Here is a 25,234-nt window from a genome sequence, read left to right on the forward strand (position 1 = left end):
GTGATAGATCAGTTTAATGCCATACACTCCAGATAAAGTGAAATAATTTCTATGAAAAAAATCTACTACAAAATAAGTGCAAATGTAAATTCTTAATTCTTTTACAGAAATTCTTCTGTAAAAAATCTTAAATGAAATGAAAGGTGACATTGTCAAAAGACATTTTATTTCAACACAATTCTCATATGTAACATTATACATAAATACATTAAGTACCACAAATATAAAGGAATATGGAATAGTTCAGATATGGAACGTTAGATCTGTCTGAAGAAGCACCATGAGGCACACAAAAGAAACATCAAAACAGTATGCCTTCAAATAGGTGTGCCTTAAGCTGCAGAATTCACTCACTGAGCTGCAGAGGCTGCACTAGAACTAATTAATGATTGTCTACAGGTGTTGGGGATTAGGTAGAGACCATTCAGATCAGAGAGAGGCATTTTAGGTTTAAACCAACTGGATTTCAGCATTGAAACTGGCAAACCAAATGAGAGACTAATGTGCGGCTCATTTTACTTTCTGATTGGATAATCATCCAATAATTTAAAAAAAAATATATAATATAACCAACGTGGCCATCATGTCAAATTTTGTAAATAAGAATAAATGAGCATTACAATTGTTATCAGTAAAAGCTGTATTTGATTGGATCATGTTTATCTCATATCTGAGGACACAGATAGGTCATGTTTATAGAATTTAAAGCTGGGATACTTGATTGTTCCAATGTTCCCAAACCAAAGTGTGCCAGTTCAAAGCTCTAATTTGGGTGAAAATAATTTACAAAAGAAAACTAAAAACTGAACAAAAAAAAATTGCATACCCCACAATAACATATAATCATATTATTGAGATTGAACAAATACAGAAATACCACGTGGTCATAGCTGCACCTAGTTAATTTGTGCAGACAGAGAAAACATTTTAGTTCCATCGGGATAAGCCTGATAATTAGGAAGATATCAACTTTAAACCAAATAAAAAAAATATTCATTTTTACTCCATCTACTATGAAATTCTTTAAAGAGAGGGTATTTTACTTCTATGGAGTATTAACTGCCAACACAAAACATATTTAGATAGCCATGCTACTTTTTGTTGCTTTGAAAATGATATATTCACTGAGCCCCCCCTCCCCTTGCTCCTTGTGCTATGCCACTCCCCACTCACACTCATTCTGATCGACATCACAATCAGCGTTCATCCACCTAATGAAAGCACTGCAAAGCACATCAGGTTTATGAAGTTGTAGTGCACATGTGTCAAACTCAAGGCCCGCGGGCCAAATGTGGCCCGTCACATCATTTTATGTGGCCCTTGACAGGGTAAATTAAAATGTATGATGGTCTTAAAATGTTATTTTATCAGGAGATACGCCGTTACACAGCCATATTTTTACATCTAGGTAAATTTATATGCAATATTTGTAACTTGAATAAGTAATAAATAGAGAAACAGTTAATTAACAAGTTAAAAAAGTTGTTGGATTTATTTTACATCTGGCCCTTTGAAGACTGACATTTTGCTGATGTGGCCCTTGGTGAAAATGTGTTTGACACCCCTACAATGTAGTGTATTCTTTTGTATCATGCTTTTGTATATTTATGGAGACATGTCGTGTGGAAGCATGGGTAATGTAGGTTTGTGGGCTGAGTTTTGGACAGGATTGTACTACTAACCGCAAGGAGGGTTCGAATAGGGCCCGGGAGAGATTGCTAAATTACTGAAACATGTACAGAAGACATCTAAAACCTCTTCATGTTTTTGATGAGGGAGCAGTATAACATGGTAGAAAGCTAAAAAAAAAAAAAAAAAAATCAATTTTGCTCAACTACCTCAATTATAAAATATGTGAATATAATAAAATGTATAGAGTTCTCATAGAAGCTAAACATTCCAGTAAAATGCCCTACATGCAGCCTGATCCCATTTAGACATACAAAACACATGTGTACATAGTTTTGACTGCTAAACAGAGTCTATGGGAAAGGCTGGTCTGGAGTGTAGTTGAAGCTGGCATCCAGGAACATGGCCAGAGTGCCCAGAGTGGTGATGATGACGAAGAGCCATAGGAAGAGGCGGTCCACTACCAGGGCAATGAACTGCCAATCACCCGTCATCTGCCAATCACAGACAAGAATGGTACAAAGATACATCTAGGGTTGTCAAAAGTATAAAAAATCAATAAGATACATGGGATGTATCGATACTAATGATTCATTTTTAAGATTAAATGATAGTACTTTATTTTATATTTACCATGTGACCTTATATCTGTGTAATCCCTCAGTCATCCAGGTATGTCCCATAATGGTCCATGGACGTATACTAGTCTATATGGTCTTAAACTTGTTCTGATACAGCTCAAAATCATTCTAAAGTTATTCAGAAAAAGTTAATTTCTTTCTTGTGAATGTGACTTTTTTAGTATCGATACCTTCTCAAATGAGTATCTAGTTTCGACAGTAGTTTCAGTATTGATATGTATCTGATTTTTGATACTTTTGACAGGCTTGTGGGCTGAGCATTGCACAGAATCTTACAGCCAAACATAAGGATGGTTCGAACAGGGCCCAGGAGAGGTAACTAGATTACTCAAACATGCATGGATGACATCTAAAATCTCTTCAGGCATTTTTTTGCTGAAGGAACAAGGTAGAAAGCCCCAAAATTGTATTTTGCATTACAACCTCTCTTTAAACTTGTCTGTCTCCTTGTAGACACATAGATAACACCACCAGGCAAAGTTACTGGTCACATCTGTGCAGTAAGAATGCATGTTTTTCAAAGTAGTTTTAGGTAAGAATAAAATTACAGATTCAAGATTAGTTTAATGCCATACTGTGAAACATTCCAATTAAACACTAGTAGTTTCCTCTGAAATCCAGTTGGAATAACGATTATTTGTTAAAGGTCCTATATTACGCAAAACTGATTTTTGTGAGATTTAAGCCATGTAATGTATGTAATGTTTTTACCTCCACAAACACATACCTGGAGATGTGTTTTACTTCAATCACACATGTTTGACTAATCCTTTATCATTAGTCTGTCCACATCTCAATGCTCAAAATGCTCTATTCCACCAGGGGATCTCACTAAATGGTCGGTTTCAAGTTAACAGCTACCTTTTACCTTTAGTTTAGTAGAGATTAACAATTCCAGGGTTCAAATCATCCAAATGATTTTAGTGAAGGTGAACATGAGTTTAAAACACAGTGGAGCACTTCTTGCATCACTACATGGCATCACAAGGTGGAACAGAGTGTTTTCAGTTTGAGAAAAGAACTATGTGGAGTTTGTGTGGTAAACGTGTGAATGAAACAAAACACAACTCCAGGTATGTAGTATGGGCCCCCCGACTATCTGCCTGTAAGTGTCCTTCCAGAGCAGCGGGTGGCAGTGTGGTGCTCTGACCGTGTCATCGGTGTCCTGTTTCTTGAGCTGCTCGGCCATGTAGGTGACAGCTGCGATAGCCGACTTGAGGTTTGGCGGCAAGATCAGGCAGTACCCGTCTGGATGTCTTTGCAAGTGCACCGTGCTTTCACATCTGCAACAAAAGCAGGACAAAAACAGATACATTTGAATGCATACAAATATACAGCCAAATGATAAGATTAGATTTGGGATCTATTCATGGTGCACAGTTGAAACATCTTCCAAAGCATTAACATTTCAGAGAAGAAATGTAAATAAATCATACAGATGATTGTGCAAAATTAATAAATAAAATGAACTGCTAAATTTAAGAAAGAACAGCATGCATTTCAGAACATATTTGTAGAGGTCAAAATGGCAGCATTAGGGTGACCAGATTTTCAAAATCAAAAACCAGGACACAACAAGGTTGGGGTGTTTTGTAATAAGTGGAAAGAATATTATTATGCACTCCAGTCCATTCATTACATATTCACATACCATGTCAGTATAATCTGAGAGACTTACATCAGCGCAGTTGAGCCTGTTTTTTTCTCTATTTTGGCTAAACAAATGACAATATCAAATTGGTCAAAAATGGGAACACCTGGGACATTTCTTGAATAAAACTGGGACTAATCAGAGTACATAGGGCTCAAAACTGGGACTGTCCCAGGTAAATAGGGACGTCTGGTCACCCAGCATGTTTTATACAGAATATTAACCGATGGAACATGCATTCTCTGTACCTTTATATGGACTGAAATAAAGTTGACAGTGACACATAAAACATTTGCTCAAAGTATACACAACTAAATAAAAAGCAACAACTGAGGACTAAAATGTTTTTATTTTTGTTCATAAAAAAATAAAAACATACATTGTATAAATAAGGGGGCTACAGTAGTGTGACATCACTCAGTCAAATGAAGCTCAGCTAGCAGTTATAGGGGCAAGTTTGAACCCGAGTTCCATATTAGGAATTCCGACCGTGAGTATCATACTAACCTAAAAGCCAATCTGGTGCAAAGCTGTTGAAGGTAATGCCCCTTCCCACCCACACTGCTAGTTTGGCAGGGTGTGGGTGCGTAGAAACACTGTCAATTAAACCTGTTGCTAACGCTAGCAGGACTGACCTCGGAAAAGAGTGTGGCCGATTTGTCTCATGTTCATAACTTGCGTTACGGACACAATAGCAAAATAAAAATACCAGGAGCATGCAGAGCGGGTCAATACAAACATTTTAAGACCAAAATGATGAGCCTGACAGCAGTGGATACAGAGAGACGGTTGACACTTTTCTAATTGGAACCAGTCTATGGAGCCGGAAACACACCCATGATCACTACCTATGTGGAACACGACTGCTAGCAGGTTAGCAATGTCCATTTATCCATATAGTCTATGGTAAAAACTAATAACCTGAGGAAGACCCACCTTGGAACAAAATGTCATATTGTCTAAACACAATTTAAAGTGTGCAGGTTAAACATAAATGAGACATGAGGCAGCATAATATCTATCTCTCAGTCTGACATAGATAAAACTTATTTTGGTTGGCTAAACGTGTAAACAAACAAGCAATAATAAGCCTCGAAGTAATCCTGCTCAATGTCTGGTCTCATCTGTTCTGAGAAGCAGGGTACGGCCTGGTTAGTACTTGGATGGGAGCCCACAGGGAATACCAAGTGCCACAATGGGACAGCAGAGGCTATAGTGCGTACTGTTGTTGTGTCCTTAGTCCTTAGGCACTTCACCTACATTGCCTAGTATAAATGTGGGGTGTGTGAGTGTTTCTGAGGCTGATGGTGTAGTTTGGCAGCCTCACTTCTGCACACTGTAAAGCACTTTGGGTATCTTGAAAGGCATTATGTAAATCCAATGCCTCGTCCATCATCAGACAAATTAGATTAAATACAGGTTAATAATCAAATGAATCAAACCTTCATTTTGCTAAACCGACACTAAACCCTTGGAGTGGACTTCCTGTGCCCAGTTTATTTTGGATAGAGTTTTTAGATCCCGCACTTGGCCTGGTCCTCCTGTCTACGAGCCCAGACAGAACTGTGTCCAACTGTGTGGGAGCCATGGAGCAGGGCTTTGTTCTGCTCTGAGTGCCACATTACCAAACAGAGCAGTAAACAAGACAAACTACAATACAGAGGGAAAAAAAAAGGATTAATTCATTGTGGGACCAATAATTATAGACAGAGGAGGAGGGTACAGTAGCCATTTTTTTCTGTTATTTCAAAAATATTATTGGACAAGTAGAAGTGCAAACAAAATAAGGGAGACTGGGGTAAGTGGAGATGCTTTTTTGCTTTAGTTTTTTTTTTTTTTTTTTGTCAACACACAAACACACACACACACACCCACACACACATAAAAACCATGACACATAATTTTAGGGGTACTGCTGTTCAAATGTGAGGTAATTTGAGCCAGTTCTTGGGGTAAATTGAACCATCAGATTAAAACCTGACTTGTGGAAAAAATAGTACAATTTGTATATATAATTATAAAAATGTCCTAAAAAAATGGAAAAATTAAACATGTAAGATTTTGTAAGTATGCAACCCCAGAGTACTGTTTGAATTTTTCATTATACAAGAGACACATATGTATCTAAAAAAAAAAATCACTTGTGTTTACCAAACTCAGACACTTCAAGTTAAACTTCCAAAGTATAAAATTCAAAAATTAATTTATTTTGAAAAATAATTTTCCATAATTTTTATGCCATGGTTTCTTATGGCAGCCTGCCCGTCCAGGTTGCAGATGTGTCCACTGTGGTTCTACTCGATGTTTTACTTTTTCCTACTGGGTTTTTTGGAGTTTTTCCTTGCCCAGAAGGTCTAAGGACAGGGGATGGTTTGGGACAGTTATCATTTGCTTGTTTTCTGCTGATTGATTTGCTTGTCTATTTCTCTTTCATTGTTGATTTTCTAACTTTCTGTTGGTTAAATCAATTCCCTTGTTCAGCCCTAAGAGGCAACTGCTGTTGTGATTTTGAGCTTTACAAAAATAAATTAAATTGAATAATTTCTTTAGGAAATAAATGTATCTAAACTGGCTCAACTTACCCCAGTCTCTCATATTGTTTTAAAAAGTCACTGAAGTAAGAATTTAAAAAGGTATTTGGGGAAACTACTACTCAAACAGGAGTAGTAGTAGTAGTAATAGTAGTAGTTTCTCTACCACCTAAGATGCTTCTCTGTCCCACCTTGTGATGTCATGAAGTGGTAGTTAACATCTGTCTTTTACCTTTAGTTCAACAGAGATGGGCAATTCTGGGGCTGAAACCATCCAAATGATTTAAGTGAAGGTGTTTAAAAACATAGTGGAGCACTTCCTGTATTACCACATGACATCACAACAGGGTGTTTTCTATTTGAAAGAAGAACTCAGCCTAAATATGCAGGGTTTGTGTGTTAAACATGTGTGAATAAAACAAAACACAACAGGTATGTTTTTGACAAGGAAGCAACATTATAACATAGATCAGAAAAAAAAAACATAAAATAAGCCCTTTAACGGAAAGACATGATACAACATGAATGTAAACACACAGGATTATAGCCAAGGCTAATTTCCATCCACTGACCCAAAAGGCTGGGGTCAAATATCAAATGAATATCAGTACTGAACTGCAAACTCAAGTAAAAACATCCAGTAGTAAATATTTGAGCAAGAGATAGCACTGTGCTGCCATCTTGTGGTTAAAATCTCTATTTTCTGATAGATTTTATAATGTTTCTTTATCACAAACAAACCCGGAGTTGTATTTTGTTTCAGACACACATGTTTAACACAAAACCCCTCCATATTTAGGCTGAGTTCTTCTCTCAAGCAGAAAACCACTTCACATTTTGATGTAATACAGGAAGTGCTCCACTGTGTTTTTAAACTCCATACACCTTCACTAGAATTATTTGGATGATTTCAGCCCTGGAATTGCTATCTCTACTGAACTAAAGGTAAAAGGTAGCTGTTAAATTGAAAACTACAACTTCATGACATCACAAGGTGGAACAGAGCATTTTGAGCTTTGGAGATGTAGACAGACTAATAATAAAGGATTTCTCAAACATGTGTGAATGAAACACAACACAACTCCAGGTATGTTTTTGATGAGGTAACTGCATTATAGCATGACTTAAAGCTCACAAGAGTCAGTTTTGTTTTCACTGAAGTTTTCATTCAGTTTTTAATACATAATACATAATGTGTCTGTTTTTTTTTAAATCAAGCTTTCCCAGAGATTAAGTACTTGATGGATACAGATGGATAACAAAGTACTTTACATATAAGTTTACCTTTTGTGATTTGTGATTTTTGAGATTTAATCAAACTGACTCAATTCTGGTTCGAAAATTGTATGTTTTTATTTTTTTTTACCACATTATTCACCATAATCTTTAAAATCTATTGATACTTTGCAATGACATCACACTGGGGATGTTCTACATGTATCTCTATGGTGGAATGTTTAGCAGTTACCACGGAGACACAATGTAAACACTTTCAAAAAAGTTTTTAAATAGTCTGAAAGCTAAAGAAAAAAGAGATTTTAAAACTAATTTTCATGAGCCTGTGATCAATGCAAGCGTTCATGGTCCTGTTTAGGTGATTTTCAACACAAAGTTGAGAGTGGCTAACTGAAAAATTGCTGGCTAATGCTAGCTAGTTTGTGACAGTAATTTTATGTGTGAGAGACTTGTTTAAGAGCACAAATCCACTCATCTGCTGTAGTTCCAACTAATTCAACTGGTCAAATTGTGTTAAAACAAAGCTCACATTAAGTCCAACTTGAACAGCAGAGCTTCAGACAGAGCAGTTCCTACATTAGCATCACACCCCCAGGGAATGTTGATGACATCAGTAGCAAAGTATACATTGGGAGCTTTCTGTACACCTTAAAAAATACATCCTGTGTAAGCTGATCTGCTCTAGGTTAAAAGCCACACATAGCAGGTTACATTAGTGCGGATGTCCCTGTCGCACCTGTCAAGCGGTCACCTCCACACGGCTGATCACATGTCCTTTGTTCACGTACACAAACATGTCTAAGTGCACATGCTTCAGAGGGGCATGAGGAGGAAAGGCAGTGACAGTAGAACAAGCTTGAGCCAAACCAGCAACCACCAGGATAGGGTCAGGGCTAAAGGCTGACACACCACGGGTCAAAACTAGAGACAATATATGAGGGACATGACAACATTTAAATGAACATTATGTAGTCTGCGATATTACGGTTTTAAAAGCGGTTCTCCAATCACAGCCGGAGGTGCCAATGCCCAGAGGCTAGCACTGATTAAAGGAACTGTTTTTAAGATTTTGATTTTAAATTTCATCAGAGCTGCCACAATGGAGTTAACCTGGCAATTTCCTAGGGCCCCAAGCTCTTAACCAACAGTACAAGTAAAAGTAACAACTGTTATGAAAAGCAATGTTTTCTTCTGAAATTACAATTGTCAAAGTAAAACAAAAGCATTTTTAAATCATCAACACTTTGCATTTCATGCCAAGGGGTCCTCAGACCGCCTCTTGCCTACAGGCCCAACAGTGTATAGAGGCAGCTCTGAATTCCAAAAGCTTCATCTATCTGTGTCCCCAGATATAAGGAAGACATGTTCAGTTCAAATATAGGTTTTACTGATAACAACTGTAATGCTGATTTAATCTTAATTAACAAACACATTGGACATGATGTCCATGTTTATGTTGCAATTGTGTATTTTGATTCTCAAGACGATTATCCAATCAGAAAGAAGAATGAGCCCCACCTGAGTTGGGTTGCCAGTTTCAATGTTAAAATCCAGTAGGTTTAAATCTAAAAGTACTCTCTCTGATCTGAATTGTCACTACCTAAACCCCAGCACTGTACCTGATTTTTACTGTTTTTCATGCTGAAAAGCATGAAAAACAGAACTAGTTCAGTTTAAATGGTTTTCAAATTCCTATTCCTCACTTACCTTATGCATTCCGAGCATCCTAATTATTCACTGCAGTACTTTTCCCAACTCTCAGAGACCAGTGTGGAGTTTTGTTGTCATGGTAATGCTAACAACAATTAGCCTGCGAACTTTCCAGAAAACATTTTATAAATAGATACAAACAGCATGCAGCATCTGTACTGGGCCAAGACACATGTTTCTCAAATACATGGGGGAAAAAAATGAGTGCAGACCTTTTAACTTAGACGTCCAGTTAGACATCTTAATGGCCCCATAAACATAACCACCCCCTGATCCCTGAACTATGCAGCACCTGCTCCATATGTCAGAACATGCATACAGCCATAAAACATTCTACAACACAATCCTCTATATCTCTGGCCGTAAACGAGACAACCAGACGTACTACGACCACACCCGCTCTCTCTCCCCCTCTACCCCAGATCAGAACCATTCTCTGGGGGTAGCAGCCGGCTCTAAGTGGCCTCCCCTCCGCCATATCTGTCCTGGATTACCCCCTAATGCCCAACCCAAACACGGGTTTAGGGTCTGACGACTGCAGACAGGCCCAATTTTGGAGCCTCTCGAGTGGGTTAAGAGATGCAGGGAGCTGGGTCAGTATGGGGTTGCCCTGTTTTATGGAGCTAAATATACACCTTGCATACACAGTGGCACTGTGGTTAGGCGTGTCGCCTCAAAGCAAGAAGTTCCTGGGTTTGATTCCCATCCTTTCCCCAATTTAAGCAAGACATCGATAAAGTTTGACCCTATTTTTTTTTTTTCTTACATACTTTTTCCTTACTATTTTCACTGTCAAAAATATGTATAAATCTTAAAAATATATTTTTTTTACCATGTTATAACGTGGTTCAAAAACATGCCTGAAGAAGTTTTAGATGTCATCCTTGCATGTTTGAGTAATCTCTCCCAGGCTCTATTTGAACCATCCTTACAGTTAGCTCTAAGATTCTGTCCAATGCTCAGCTCATAAAGCTACGTCATCCATGCTCCATCCTGATAATTCTCAATAAACATCAAAAACATCATGCAAAACTGTACACAACACAACTTGACAAACCAGATGGTGCTCTGAAGGGGGAGTGACTTGCATGGGGAGCAAAAGGAGGGTTTTTGGCGAATATCGCATTAAAAAAAAAAAAAAAAGGTAACATGGTGGTCTAAATGATATTCAAGTATCAAAACCTGATAAACGTTCATCGTTCGAAAGTAAAAAAAAAAAAAAAAAAAAAAACACATAAGAAAAGACCACATGCATTATATTGTGAAGAGAATTCGTTTTCTAGAATCTAGTAAATGTTCCTACTGTTGGTCTGACCTTCCTCTCCATGGCAACACCAGGTCAGGGTTGATCTTTCTGAAGAAGTACTCTCCTCCAGGCGAACGGCCATTGTAACTCCTGATGGGCGTGCCCTCTCCAGACTCCTCCCCCCTCTCCACTGACTCCTCCTGCTCGGGGCGTGCCATGCCAATGTACTTGGGCAGGAAGTCAATAAATGCCTGAAAAAAACAAACAAACAAACAAACAAAACATTTCACCGGGTGCTCTTCTACAAGTTGCACTCACTGCTTCAATTTCATTGCTAGCAGCTCTTGTTTTTAGCTTGTAAGAACACCTGCACTGGGTTTGACTGACATGCATGAGGTTGACATTATGTGACATCTGATTCTCTAACCACCAATCACTCACTTACACAACATTAATGTGTGGTAAAATGTTTTTTTTTTTGCTCATACACACAAAGATGGAATGCCATTATCTCTGAGCATCCAAAAATACCATGTTTGCACTCCAACTGTTGCATCACAGGTAAAAATGCAGAGTTCTCCTGTGCAGATTTTAAGTCCATAAACTATCACCAGACTCATTCTGTGGTCAAACTAAGTTTGCGTGCATGGGTCTATTAGCATAGCAGTCACCTAGCTGAGAGGCTGCATTTGTTTCTTTCTCATTGTTCATTCCCATTGTTGACAGCAGAGGGAGCTCCACGGCCTAAAGTCCTCATTGGAAGCTGAGGTGCAGTTTATAAAGTAAAGTTGTCAAAAGTATTGAAAATTAGATACTATTCTATAATAAATCTAGTCTTAAAAATATTTGAGCAAGTGTCAAAAAAAAAAGTCACAACCACATGACAGAAATGAATATTTCCTGAATAACTTTAGAACGATCTTGAGTTGTATCAGAGCAAGTATAAGATCACATAGACTAGTATACGCCCATGGACCACTATGGAACCTAAATGGATGACTGAGGGATTACACAGATGCAAGACAGCATGGCAATATAAAAAAGTATTACAATTTAATGCTGAAAATCCCATTCTATTGTCTAAAGAAAGAGTGTTTTTTGTTTGTGTGTGTTTTTTCATCGTGGTATTGAGTATTGAGTCTATTCCTTAGTATTAAAATTGTGTTGGACCAATGTTTAGAAGGGAATTAAAGCCACAAAAATGCATGTGTTCATTAAACATTCTTCCCTACATGTAATCAAGGGTAACAAGCAAAAGTAACATTAGCCTTACCACGCGCACCCAAGCAGGCATGATGTGCGTGCTGGGCGTTCGGTGGTGCAAGTTGAGGACCACCACGCTGAGGATGACAGAGAAGGTGACTAGGATCATGGTGAACATCACGTAGTTGACAATGATGGGGATTCCGAGTGAGGTCTCCGGGACTCTGTCAGCCAGCAGCAGCATGAACACAGTGAGAGCGATCAGCACGGAGATGGACAGGGTCATCTTCTCTCCTGGGAAGAGACCATTAAGATGAGTTTGTTTAGCAGTTGATTTATTTTAAACTAGGACTCTGCATTCACACCTTCAACCATCTCTCTACAAAATCATAGAAATGGAAAGTAAATTGTTCTTGGCATTTAACCCATAAATAACTAAGAAAATCGTTTTTCTGGAGTGGAGTATCTAGCTGGAGGATTAGGCCTTTCAGGTTCTTGAGAAACCCACAGGAAACCCACAAGTGAGAGAGTTCGTAGGGGGTATTAAACTTCTATGTGGCATTGATTGCTAAAACATTTTTATATCACCAAGTTCCCTGTTATTATTATTATTTTTTTAATACTATATTTGTCCCCTCCCTTTGCTCCCTGTCACTCCACCTTCAAAGTAATCAAGACAATTGGCATGCATTTCATTAATAAAACTACTGCACATTGCATCAGGTTTGTGAAGTTGTAGTGTGTTGTTTTGTAACATGTTGTTGTATATTTATGGAATTTTTTTGTGCAGGAGCATGGATGACGTAGCATTGTGGACTGAGCTTTCGACAGACATGTACTACAGAGATCAAATAGGATCCGGGAGAGATCACTAGATTACTCTTGTTTGCAAAGAATTGAAATATTTGCAGTATTTGCTATTTGCACACATGACGGTGACAAACTGTTAATCGCAGATGCCAAAGGACACAATGACAATAGCTAAGACCAGACCTCCAACACTCTTGTTAGAAGATAACTCAGAGCCAACAGAGCCAATGTCACCCTGCTTCTGCCTTCTGCCTCTTCTGGCCTTGTTCGTACCTGCTCCTGGTGGCAGGTAGAAGACAAAGATGGCGAGGACGCTGGTGAGGATGCAGGGCACGATGATGTTGATGATGTAGAAAAGCGGCTTCCTCTCGATGACCAGGTAAAAGGTGATGTCCTCGTACAGGTTCTCCTTCACGTTCTTACGAGAAGGTTTGTGGCAGATGGCCCACTCGCCATTTTCTGTGAATGCAGGTAAATACTGTCCAACACAGGTTTCAGTGAGGACATAAATGTGACAATACAGCAAGCAGCCAAGATTAAAATGAAATAGGCTGTGTTCAAAACATTTTAGGGTGACTATTGTTTAAACTGAGCTGGGTGTACTTTTCAGAGTATTCCAACTTTAGAAATATATTTTACAATATAATACAATATGAAATGATTTGAACATTTGTATTTCTTGCACTACTTTCTCCAAATATGATTTAGTTTTTCTCATTTTTGTGTCTACCCTTTGAAAATACCAGGTTTTATGAATTATTTAATGTTTAATGTGTAATAATGTGTCATTTAATAATCCAATTACATTAACTTACGTTGTAACCAATCAGAAGAAGGTGCCAGAACAAACCTGTGAAAGCGTTCTCATCTATAACTATCTCCTGAATTTCATTTCCCTCATCATCCAGGAAGTACTGCAGGTCCACCTCCGAGGCATCATATGTGTACGAGCGGAAGATCATACTGCAGTTTTGCCAGTCAAATGGGAAGTATGCCACCTGTAAGACAAAATAATCAAAATAGTCAAGTCTATGTTAAGGCATTTTTGACTCACTTTTCCATAAACTTTTGCATGTACCTCTATAGAACAGGAGCTTCGGTAGATAGCAGGAGGAAGCCAGTTAACGGTTCCATCGCTATAGACCAGGACGTTAACGTAAAGAGCCACATCAAACTGACCATCATTACTGCACGAAAAAATACATAAATGTTTTAATTTTAACCACATTATAACGGTATTCCCTCATCATTACCTTGCTCAAATTTGTATTTTAATTGACTCCTGTGTAATCCTATATTGTCCTACATTTGAGGCTTCAGATACCTCCTAGATCCACCAAATGCCTTGTACTTACTTGTGATAATTCAAGAAATTCAGTGTCCGGGTCATGTATGTAGGGTTCTAAACTGCCATATAAGCATTTTTCAACAATAAAAACACATGAATGAAAATATGCAGCTTTCTACAATAAAACACCATTATGAACACGTGGGGCCTATCAGTTTGGCTGTTTTGAACAGGAAGTCAATGAGTCCGTTCTTATGTTATTTTAGAAAAATATAGCATTTTACAATTAACACAATGTAAAGTGAGTATGTTATACTTTAATACCTAATACCTCAAATAAACAAAATATGTCCTCTTTAAAGAGGGGGTATTACGCTAAATCAAAATTTTCATCTTTCCACCATGTGTGTGTAATCCCTCAGTTGTCCAAGTCTGATCCATAGTAAAAGCAAAATGTAAAATATGTCAACTGGACAAAAAAAGTTGTAGGAGTCTGGAGGAGATCAGGAGGAGATTGAAGCGGCTTCTTCAGTGAGGCAGTTTCCACCAGTGATCTGACTAGAAATGAAGAACTAAAATGTAAAATCTGTCAACTTTTTTGTCCAGATGACAGATTTTACATTTTAGTTTTAGCTTTTTACCATATTATAATGTTGTCCCTTCATCAAAAACATGCCTGAAGAGGTTTTCTGAATAATTTTTGCATCTTTGAGTGATTTTGCAATCTCTCACGGTCACTTTTCAAACCCTCCTTTTGGTTAGGTGTACAAAACCAAGCATTTTGTCTATGGCTCCACCCATAAGTTTGCGTAATAATGAACCTCTCTGCAGAGCACCTGACTTAAACTTTTTTATACAGCTTTTCAGCAAATAAAGCAATAAAAGGCAACATCTATATGATCTATATGTCATGAGCTAGCAATAAATAGCCCACCAAAGTGTGATACCATCTGTTTAACACAAATAATACATTTGAATTATAAAGCACTTTTAAAAATAAATTGCCCAAAATGTTAAAATCATCATTAAATGCTAAAAGACAGGAGTTTAGGAAAAAGAAAGGTCTCACATAAGTTCCAGTAGGTTCATAACTTACTTGTTTATGAGGTAGATATCTGGGCGCCACACTTTATTTGGAGGAATTCGCAAGACATCAATGTTGTCATACTCTTCTGGATTCCACGACAACCTATAGTCTGTCCATGCCTGAAAACAATTACCCAAAAATAGTGGAATTAGGATTTAGAATTGTTCTATTTCCCTGTGAAGTAATAAACTCTGACCATACCATATTCATGAACACGTTGGTCGTCATCTCACCATTTTTCTCATTCTGCAGTGAGACAGAAACAAATACGAGGAGAAAATACATTAGCAAAAAAGTTTTAGCAACTTGCTGTGTCCCTGTGTCCACACTGAGTTGATAAAACATTGCACACTACCAGTACTAGTACTGTCCTTATCTCTGTACCCAGTTACATATTCCATGTATCATAAATAAGCCCACTATTCTGATATCTACCCTTTTCAAGGACTCTGAATACATCACTGATGTTTCAACCGAAGCTCCAAGCTCCAAAGTGTATCCATTCAGTAACATATTCAATCTGTGTAGCTGTGTCAGTATGTGATGCCATGCTGTGGTACATTCCATACAAAGCAACATTGTGATGGAGACAGGTGGGTGGTGAACCCTCAACAGAGAAGTTACATAGTGCAATTCTAAAGTGGGCATATTATACATTATGTGTACTGTTCTTGACCTTTAACATGCTCACATAACCACACAGTTTTAATAAACACAATTTGGCAACAGAAATAGTCAAAATACGTCTGGGGATGATTTCGGGACCTCAAAACTGTGCAGGGTACTTTTTTGTAACTCAACAATCTGGACAAAATTGAAACAGTAAACTATGGAAGAAGTTTCACTGATATCTCTAAATTATGCCGAAGTGATTAATAACATTTTTTTTCTCATGGTCTGCATGGAAACAGCAAAGCCTACAATATTAATGTGAGACTTCTGATGATACAATATCACAATATTTCGGTTATTGTTACATCCTAGTACTAAGTAAAGTTGTAGAATCTCTGAGGCGCTCTTGTGAGTTCTTACCAGGCTGACAAGTTGGGACAGGGTCATCCCCACCCTCACCATAACCCGCTCCTGCCAGAGCCGCGCTGGACGCACCTTCATATTGTAGTTCTCAAACAGCTTCTGGTGCAATCTGCGCTCTGTCTCTGAAGCTCCTAATACACAAGATATGTAGTAGTGAATATAATAGTAAGTCTGTCATGATAAACATTCTGAAGTCCTCCTGTGGATATTTTTTTGTTTAAAACTACAGTAGAAATAATGTCTTTTAGACCTGGTTTAGCCCTAGTTTAGACCTGAACTGTTCCTGTTACCTAATTATTTTAGGTACTCTGCTCTTTGGTGATACTTGGTGTGAAAAGTTTGAAAGTCACTATAGATGATTAATAATATTCAAACTAATTTAAGCCACTGACACAATGACCACAAATCTGACCTGTAACTCTGAAATATTATCCCATTCTGCAAAACATTCCAGGCAAAGCAACAATATCTCCATGGAGACGAGCTGGCACTGGTTAATACAGTGTGCACATGACTACCACTGAAGCCTTCTCTACACTAAACCACCCTGGGACAAATGAAGGATTACAGTGTAACAAAGATGAAGCTAATTTTGTTGAAATTGCCTCCTGGTGATGACATATCAATAATGCAAAGTCAGTGGCTAATGTAGAACTGATGACATCCTTCTCCTCCCACACTCCCTGAATGACATGTCTTTTGCAGCTGCCTCGTGCCCTTGACACAGATTTTACTGCATGTTTTGCTTTGGATCAGAGGATGAGGGTTCAACTCCCACAGGATCCACAGGGATGGTCATGGATATGCTAAAAATATGCCCCATGATGAGGCTATGGATGAACTAACACAGGATTAGCGTCTTGATACCATACATTACTTTACACAATCATTAAAACTGCACTATGTAACTTGTCTGGTGGGCCACCTGCTTGTCTCCATGGAGTTGTTGTTGCTTTGCCTGGAATGTTCCTCAGAATGGGATTAAACTTCAGAGTTACAGGTCAGATTTGTTGTGAGGCAAGTCCACTTACAGTGAGAATACATGTTTGTTTTTTTTTTGTTTTTTTTTTGTTTTTTTTAGCGATACAAACACCTGTATTTGAATAAATGCAAAATGGACTTGCCTTGCCTAATGGAGCTAGTGTTTTTTTTTTTTTCAAGGACACTTTTGAAGTATAACATGTAAATCATTATTTCATACATTGTAAATCTCAATATTGATCTAAAACTACTTTGACTTTCTGTTCAAAACTGATAAGCCGGGCCTCTTCTCAGTGGCATTTCACAGTAACAAGTAATGGATTTTCATTTAGGTTTTTTATTTTAGAAAAGTCTACGTGACACAGTACACTACAGGTATCACTGGGAGTTGTAATTTTTCTTAATAATCACAACTAAGTACAGGCATGTGGGTGGGATGAGGACAGCTCAAAACACTGCACTTGCACTGAACTCTTGAATGCATAATAGCAACAGATTTACTCAATCATGCATGAATCCGTAAAAATACAACTTTGTATAATACAACTATATATCATAGTGGCATGGTTATTTCATTTGTTGTTGTTTTCATTACTGTGTGTGAAGTTGGCTTCTGATTACCATACAGAATTTAAATTTAGGGTTGCCAGCTTCTCACTCTTTACTGCATACTATATCGTTTCTTTGTAGATGTTGAATTTGCCCCTTTTTCTTTTTGTCGCAGTTTGACAATGCATTGGGTTTTACTACTGGAATGTACAGCACCATTATGGTAGATTCCTATGAAAATCAAAGGGAGTGTTGTTTTTTTAACAATTAGGTCAAAACTAGGGACAATTTAAAATATACCTTTGTTTTGTTCAGCATCCACTCTCTATCACCATCTACTTTCAAAAGCATCAAGGAAGGCCAAGAGATGGACCAAAGCCAGTTTGAAATCCACTCATTTATGTCTCAAACATCAAACAGGTAAAAAAAGGTTTCATCTAAAATTTTAGTCATGAGTCAAGTCAAGGGTTGGTGCTGGTTTAGTCCTAGTTGAGTCCTAGGGTTTTTCAGAACTAGGTTAGTTCTTGTTTTGTTCTTGGTTCAGTCATGTTCATGCCAGAATTTGATCTAAATTATGAACCTTTTTTTGTTTCCCATTTCCAGACCGGAACATCTGTCTAGAATCCCAAGCACGCACATTTCAGACATCCCAGCAGTGTGGCACAATACATCATCATCGAGGAGTGACAAAGTGGTCCCATTTGTAAATCAAGGCTAAACATGTGCCAAAAGTTTACCTGTTTTTGAGAACACATATGACATGTCATTTTAAAGGACCCATATTATGCTATTTTCTGATCTCTGTCATAATTTTGTTGTTTTTTCATCACAAACAGACCTGGAGTTGTGTTTTGTTTCAGTCACACATGTTTAATACACCAACCCTGCAACTTTAGGGTGAAAACATTCTGTTCAACCTTGTGATGTCATATGGTAATACAGGAAGTGGTCCACTGTGTTTTTAAACTCCATACACCCTCACTAGAATCATCGCTTAAAGCTCACGAGTCCATTTAGCAAAATATAGGATGTTTAAGTGTCATCTTTTATCTTGTGAACCCAACCTATAGAGATCATCCTCACACTGTACTGAACCGAATAATGAGCACGTCAGGATGTATCTTTTCACACATGCAATGCGATGTCATGTTGTTTGCAGCTGCCTCACGCCCTTGACATCAATCCTGCAGCATGTTTGGTTTGGATCAGAGGATGAAGGTTCAACTCCCACAGGGATGGTACGCCAAAAATACACCCTAAATTGACTGAAACTAAAACTAGTATAAAAACTTGAGCATGTATCGACAATGACAAAAACGAAATGATAGGACATGTACATCATAATCTATGAAAAACAAAGGCTATTTTGGAGCAACGTTACTTGAAAAATAATATTACTCAAGTAGAAGTCCAAAGTAGTGGTTCAAGAAATTACTCAAGCAAGAGTAAAAAAGTATGTGTGAAAACTCCTACTCAAGTGTGGCAGCGTGAGTGGTATGGCTTTAGAATAATTTAATAAAAGAGAAACAAAATACAAAATGTCCAGCAATGCCACCTGGGGGATCAGGTGTTGGATCATAATTAACTTTAGCATCAAAGGTACACAGGTCCGTATACTGAGAAAGAGACAAAAGTAGCCTTCATTCAGTCAAGTTATTTATATGATGTTTGACAACTTGTTCCCTCTTTAGGATTTAGTTGGATGAAATAAAAAAAAGTATCTGGCAACACTTAAATCAAGCTCCAGTCATACAGTTCAATGTTCTAGTTCTAGAATTTAAGGCAAGGCAAAACAGCAGGATGCGTCTCGACCACGAAGACCCATAAACTGATAATCTAAATGTTAACAGTTAGTCAGAGTAAACCCTAAGTGTTTCACTGTGAGCATATTTAAATGTACCGCTCCGGATACACAGCCATGTCCCGTCAGTTGCTCCAACTTGGTCTGGTTTCCTACCAACAAGCATAAAGTACAAGATAAGGGACCCACGGAGTACCGCATAGCTGAGCAAACTGGACTCCTTCTAGGTGCTAAAGAAAAAAACTAATTTAGAGCCATGAATTCCTGTCCTACCTGTCATCACAGAGAAGAGGACACAGTCCTCAGACAAGGATAGTGGAAGTGGAAGTCAGAGGACAAACCAAAGGGGTTTAGGAGTTTAGGGTTTTTTATACATGGAACGCTTTTACTCAGTTCCATTACTTCAATAACAGTCTTCCTGAAGACGTGAGCCAGGCCTCTACTTTGACAATGTTTAAAGCCAGAAACGGATCTATTTAGCTATGCATATGACTAAAAGGTTTTTATTCTGCACTCTTACTCTTGATTATTTATGTTTTGATTTGTATGTATTGTGATTGTAATGTCTTTCTTATTCTGTAAAGCACTTTGAATTACTTTGTGTACAAGTTGTGCTATACAAACAAACTTGCCTTGCCCCCTTAAATGGGTTACTAGGGATGTAACAGTAACAGTACAATGGTTGGAGCTGTCACACTAAATTGGATTACAAACTCCCTTGCTCAAATACATTGTTTTGTTGCAGCAACAGCTAAAACAGAGAGAATTACCACAATACTTTGCTCCATTTCAGTGTATACACTTTTAAATCTTAATTCTTTGGATTGTATGTAGATATATGCAATTTTGTTCGGCTCTCCAAAATATTATAAGTATTGTACTGTGAGATTTGGATATTGTTACACCCCTATTTGTTGCATGACATTTAAAAAGCATATAAATTACAAAAATGCAAGCTGCATTTGGTACTTTGGTTTAAGGACTTGAAATGACTTGAAGCTCAAACCAGAGGATTTGGACTCGACTTGGACTTGCCTGTGTTTGACTAGGGACTTGACTCGGACCTGAGGCCAAAGACTTGAGACTTAAAACATAACTTAGTCCCACCTCTGGTTACATTTACCATAATTGCAAAAATCTCTGGCGTCCGTAAGCTGTGAAAAGCAATGTCTGTGAGAAAGAATAACTTTCGACAACTGCAAACCGTTTAAAATTCTGAATTCTGTAGACAACAGTTCTGAACTAATTTAAATAGAACTCTATAACTCTGTACCATTTTGACTGTTCAATCAAATAGGTCTACTGGAGTTCACCAAATGTTAAGGAGGGGAAATGTTTTGAGCTTTGTACCATGTTATAATGTTGTTCCCTCATCAAAAACATGCCTGAAGACGTCATCCATGCATGTTTGAGTAATCTAGCGATCTCTCCTGGGCACTCTTCGAACCCTCCTAATGATTAGCTGTAAGATTCTGTGCAATGCTCAGCCCACAAGCCTACGTCATCCATGATTCTCCATAAATATACAAAGGTATGATACAAAACTGTACACAACTTGACAAACCTGGTGTGATGTGCAGTAGTTTCATTAGCAGGATCAGTGTTACCAGATCCTCAAAACCACATGATCATACAGAGAACTCAAAATTATCGTTTTCGTACAATCCCAAAATATAGACAATAGTGCGCCAACATGTTTGTAATATCTAAAATTTCACACACTTTAGAAGTATTATAAATGCATGACTGACAAGGTTTGATCACAAGCAAACGCTACTGCTCAGATTGCTCAGCACCATAGTACACACATCCCCAGCACCTGTACGCACAAGGAGAGCTCACAACATGCTCTAGTTTAGGCCTACATGAACAACATTTTGTGTCTAATAGAATTAAACATCACATAAGGGGCACGCTGTTGACTTACACTTCAGAACTTAACCACTAACATTAAACCATGGCACTTGCTGTGTTTCCCTGTTTTGTCCCGGAGTTGTTGAGTTGCTCGTTATTGATCATACATCCTACAAGTGTCAACTGAAGGGGGAGTGTTAATACGTTGTTTTCGGCAAATATAGCATTTTCAAACAATAAAATTTAACATGGTGATCTAAATATGTTATGTGTTAGCAATTAATACCCCACAGAAGTAAAATACACCCTCTTTAAACAGGCACTGACAGCAGCATATTCAGAATTTCTGAAATGGCTCTGCAATTCTGAATATGTGGACACGGCCAAAACAACAGTGGACAGAGAAGGACAGAGGGGACAGGCCGAAGATGCAGTGTGTAGCAGGTGTGGCTAACGTTAGCATACAACTGTTAGCAAAGGTGACTGAGCTAACGTAATTGATATGTGACCAGGGAATGAGTTCAAAGCATGTGTGGAATACCAACTACTGCGGGACGAAAATAGACTTACCAACAATGATGTGTTAATATGATTTATGATGTGTTCCACATGCATTTTGGCAATTCAGAGATTGCAAAGTACTAATTAGGACCCAAAGCTATAAGTGCTATAAGCTTAACAAGCTATAACAAGCTATAATTTGTGAGCAAGACAGCCAGACAACAAAAACTGTGAAGAGAATTTGTGGAATTGACATTGTAGCAGGTAGGTGTTAGCTACTTTGCAGGTCAGGCTAAGGATGTTTGCTAATGCTAGAGTAGTCTGTCATTGTATGATTTGGAACCCTGCCTGATTTGGCACAGTGTTTCAACTGCAAATGCCCAGATATTAAACACTGAAGTTGCTATAGTACCATGCTTAGGACTAATTTCTGAGATTTGAAATTTACTCCTGGAATATAAACTGTTTTACTGAAAATCACTTGGTCAAAGTCTGCAAAAATAAGTATTTAAACTGTTAAAGAAGGTGACATAACAGAGCATTTACATGCACTATTTGGGACTACAGTGTACATGTTTAAAGGAGTTGAACAAGTTAAAAGAAAGACTGGGTTCCAAATCAAGCAATAGCCTACTAACAGATCAACAACAGGCAAGATCTGTCTCAAGTGGCTAAGTATGGAAGCATAGGTACTGGTGCCAAATGACTTTCATTAGGCCACGCAGGCAGTTAAATAATTATTAATTATAGTGCATAGATTAGTGAATAAGGTTTAAAAATAAAATATTGACTTTGAAATTTTAATTATCATCATCCTATACACCAAGTTGTGACTCTGCATGAAAAACCCAGATCCTAAAGAATGTGAACAAAAAGCTCAAAATGAAAGAAAATTAGATGTAACTGTTGATTATTTGTAACTCATAATTATTATTGCCCGTTGCTGGCAAACTTATCTTCAGTTTAACATTTATGTTAGCAGGCCAGAGATTGCAAAGTACTAATTAGGACCAAAAGCTATAAGTGCTATAATCTTAACAAGCTATAACAAGCTATAATTTGTGAGCAAGACCGCCAGACAACAAAAACTGTGAAGAGAATTTGTGGAATTGACATTGTAGCAGGTAGGTGTTAGCTACCTAACATTTATGTTAGCAGGCCTACTTAGTAGCATGCCACACAGCAGGTTTAAAACACACATGGCAACAGTTTGTTTACAAGAACAGGTCAAAGTTCAAAGTCAAAAGTAAATTTGCAAAGCAGTCTTTCCTCTAGGGCACATTCCGCATCTAATTTTGCCAAACAGTAGTCTGAAGTCAAATTAGAATCATGCAGTGCTATATTCCCTTTGAAACAATAGATAGGCCTTTGAAAAACTGGACTTCTTTTCTTACCTTAGTTTAACAGGGACAGCGTACATTTATCAACACTTCTGTAAATGTACCAGAATTATTCTGAGGCTAATTTTTATCTGTAGTGCCGGAACAGATAGTACAATGGACACCCCAAAACAACAATAAGAGTTATTCTCTAGCTAAGCCCTGAAATTTAGGTTTAAAATTTTAACTGCATTGAATGTCTTGATTTCAGTTGCTGTTACTGGCTTCAGTAGCCTACCAACAAGCCTAGTCTATTGGATGTAGAATTATATAAATACCATATTTAATGGTGTGTTTCTTTCTGTTTTGAATTACCTTTTCATATTCCCATTCACTGTAATTGCTATGTCTATGGTCCTCATGTAACCCATGAATACTTCAACCTCAGGAACTCCAAAAACAACATACTAGGCATAATTAGGCTATATGCATTAGCATTAAAGAACTTATTATGACATATATAGCATGATATAATAATGTAATATAACAATAATACATAATAGAGCGCAGGTTGGAATGTCAAAAAAACACCTTACCATGGAAATCCGGCATGTGTCTGACAGTAGTGCAAACCGCTCATAGAGATACATTAGCCAAAACAATGTTCAAAAGGAATCTGAAATGTCTACAGATATGTGTCGTCACAATCCTGAGCTCTACCCGAAGAAAGGAGAGTGGTGGAGGGTTCCTTCATAGACAATATTTTAAGCACATTTAAATTAGATATAATATCACAATGATATCAATACCATCATATTAACCTGAATCAACAATACATGTCCTCATAAATTTATATTTAACCAAACTGCAGCAAAGCGTCCTCATCACTGTTATATTATTACATCTAACATTCCTACCAGGCAACTCATGCGTGCCAGTGCAGCCTATTGTTTTCTAAAAGCAGAAACCATTGCATTGCGGTGATGATGCAATATCTGATCTGATGAGTCAGTCTCTGCAACGCGGTGAGTACTAGCTCCAAAACTGTCTGTATGCTAGCTATTTTTATTCAGTATAGCACTCATTCCTGTTACGTTACACTTATTAACGTGTGTGTCCATTTTGTATTATTTGCCTATTAGCGTAGTTAGCATGTTAGGCCTACATTTAACATAATAAATCTGGACCTGAAATAAGTGAATACATACACATTTTGGACAATCCTGATTAAACCAAAAAGTAAATGACTTACCAGCCATTGTGAGCCATGTCCAACTGCATATGATGATAAATACAATCATCCTCGCATATATGTTTGTAACCATTTTGTCCCCCAAAGTAACTGTCATGACATCTTAACGTACTTTTAGCACCAATCTTAGGCCTCAACTTAAATATTTGCAAAAAATCCAACGTTTAAACAGCTAAAAAAAAAAAAAAACTATGTCCAAATCGTCTGCGCACACTGCCGTTTGATACTCCCAGTGTCTCTTCCTTGACGGTTGACTTGTTTTGGAGTGACCAGGAGGGTATGTCTCTGTATGGGACAGCCAGGCACCTGTTGGGAGCGTGAGCATGGAGGAAGCATGGGGGGGTTGGTTATGGTTGTGACAATGGACAGAGATATTTTTGCAGGGGTGTGGGGGGGCGGTGGTGAGCTGCGGAGGTCGGTGGTGGTGGCCCAGGGGTCATTTGTGGTCCGTGACTGAAAAACACATCAGGATTTTTATTGGTACGTTACCTAACCCTGGGGGCTACTGTTTACACTGAGCATGTACAGGTTTAGAAAAAGGCGCGAGGGCTGGGAATAACAGTACTTCACGATTCACTACAATAAGCAATACAATAAGCAGTAATAAGTGCCTCGTAATACAAAAATAGGCTATTACTCTACTGCCAAATCCTACGTGTAACACTGAGAACGAAGTACAGAGCAATTGGTGTATATTGATGGTGGTGAAGACGGAAGTTAATCAATAAAATGGTGTCTTGACAATGAACGATTAAAGATTGCTCAAACATGCACAAATTACTCCAAAAACAACTTTGTGTGAGCAAATGTTGAGGGGACACAACTACTGACCTTATTCCGCCTCATCCACTTTGCCGTAAATGTGACTAGATTGCGCTTTCTTTGTGGTGGCACTTTTGGTTAACTGGGA

The 25,234-nt window shown here is 37.9% G+C and overlaps 2 protein-coding genes across 2 annotated transcripts in view; both read right to left on the minus strand.

Moving 5' to 3' along the window:
• Positions 1-1,843: 1,843 nt before the first annotated feature.
• On the minus strand, positions 1,844-24,458 carry LOC117386314 (acetylcholine receptor subunit beta-like). Its single transcript, XM_033983660.2, has 11 exons — positions 24,325-24,458; positions 16,065-16,198; positions 15,234-15,278; positions 15,042-15,151; positions 13,736-13,844; positions 13,508-13,655; positions 12,931-13,116; positions 11,918-12,141; positions 10,714-10,895; positions 3,421-3,553; positions 1,844-2,123 (listed from the first exon to the last, which is right to left on the minus strand). The coding sequence occupies exons 1-11, from the start codon at positions 24,419-24,421 to the stop codon at positions 1,983-1,985; spliced, it is 1,509 nt and encodes a 502-aa protein (XP_033839551.1). The 5' UTR covers positions 24,422-24,458; the 3' UTR covers positions 1,844-1,982.
• Positions 24,459-24,513: 55 nt separating this feature from the next.
• The window catches only part of LOC129457149 (acetylcholine receptor subunit beta-like), an 11,105-nt gene continuing 10,384 nt past the window's right edge, over positions 24,514-25,234 (minus strand). The window contains exon 6 of the mRNA XM_055229257.1: positions 24,514-24,777. Coding sequence (XP_055085232.1) covers positions 24,514-24,777 — 264 coding nt within the window. The remainder of the gene's footprint in view (positions 24,778-25,234) is intronic.

This window comes from Periophthalmus magnuspinnatus, chromosome 18 (genome assembly GCF_009829125.3).
Source record: "Periophthalmus magnuspinnatus isolate fPerMag1 chromosome 18, fPerMag1.2.pri, whole genome shotgun sequence".
NCBI classification, from domain to species: domain Eukaryota; kingdom Metazoa; phylum Chordata; class Actinopteri; order Gobiiformes; family Gobiidae; genus Periophthalmus; species Periophthalmus magnuspinnatus.

Bases quoted from the DNA above. Each gene is read 5' to 3' on its own strand.
- LOC117386314 (XM_033983660.2), bottom strand. From the start codon at position 24,421: ATGACAGTTACTTTGGGGGACAAAATGGTTACAAACATATATGCGAGG. The intron at 16,199-24,324 runs GTAAGTCATTTA...CTTGTGTATTAG, and splicing joins GACATGGCTCACAATGGCTG to GAGCTTCAGAGACAGAGCGC. The intron at 12,142-12,930 runs GTACGAACAAGG...GTCTCTTCCCAG, and splicing joins CTACCTGCCACCAGGAGCAG to GAGAGAAGATGACCCTGTCC.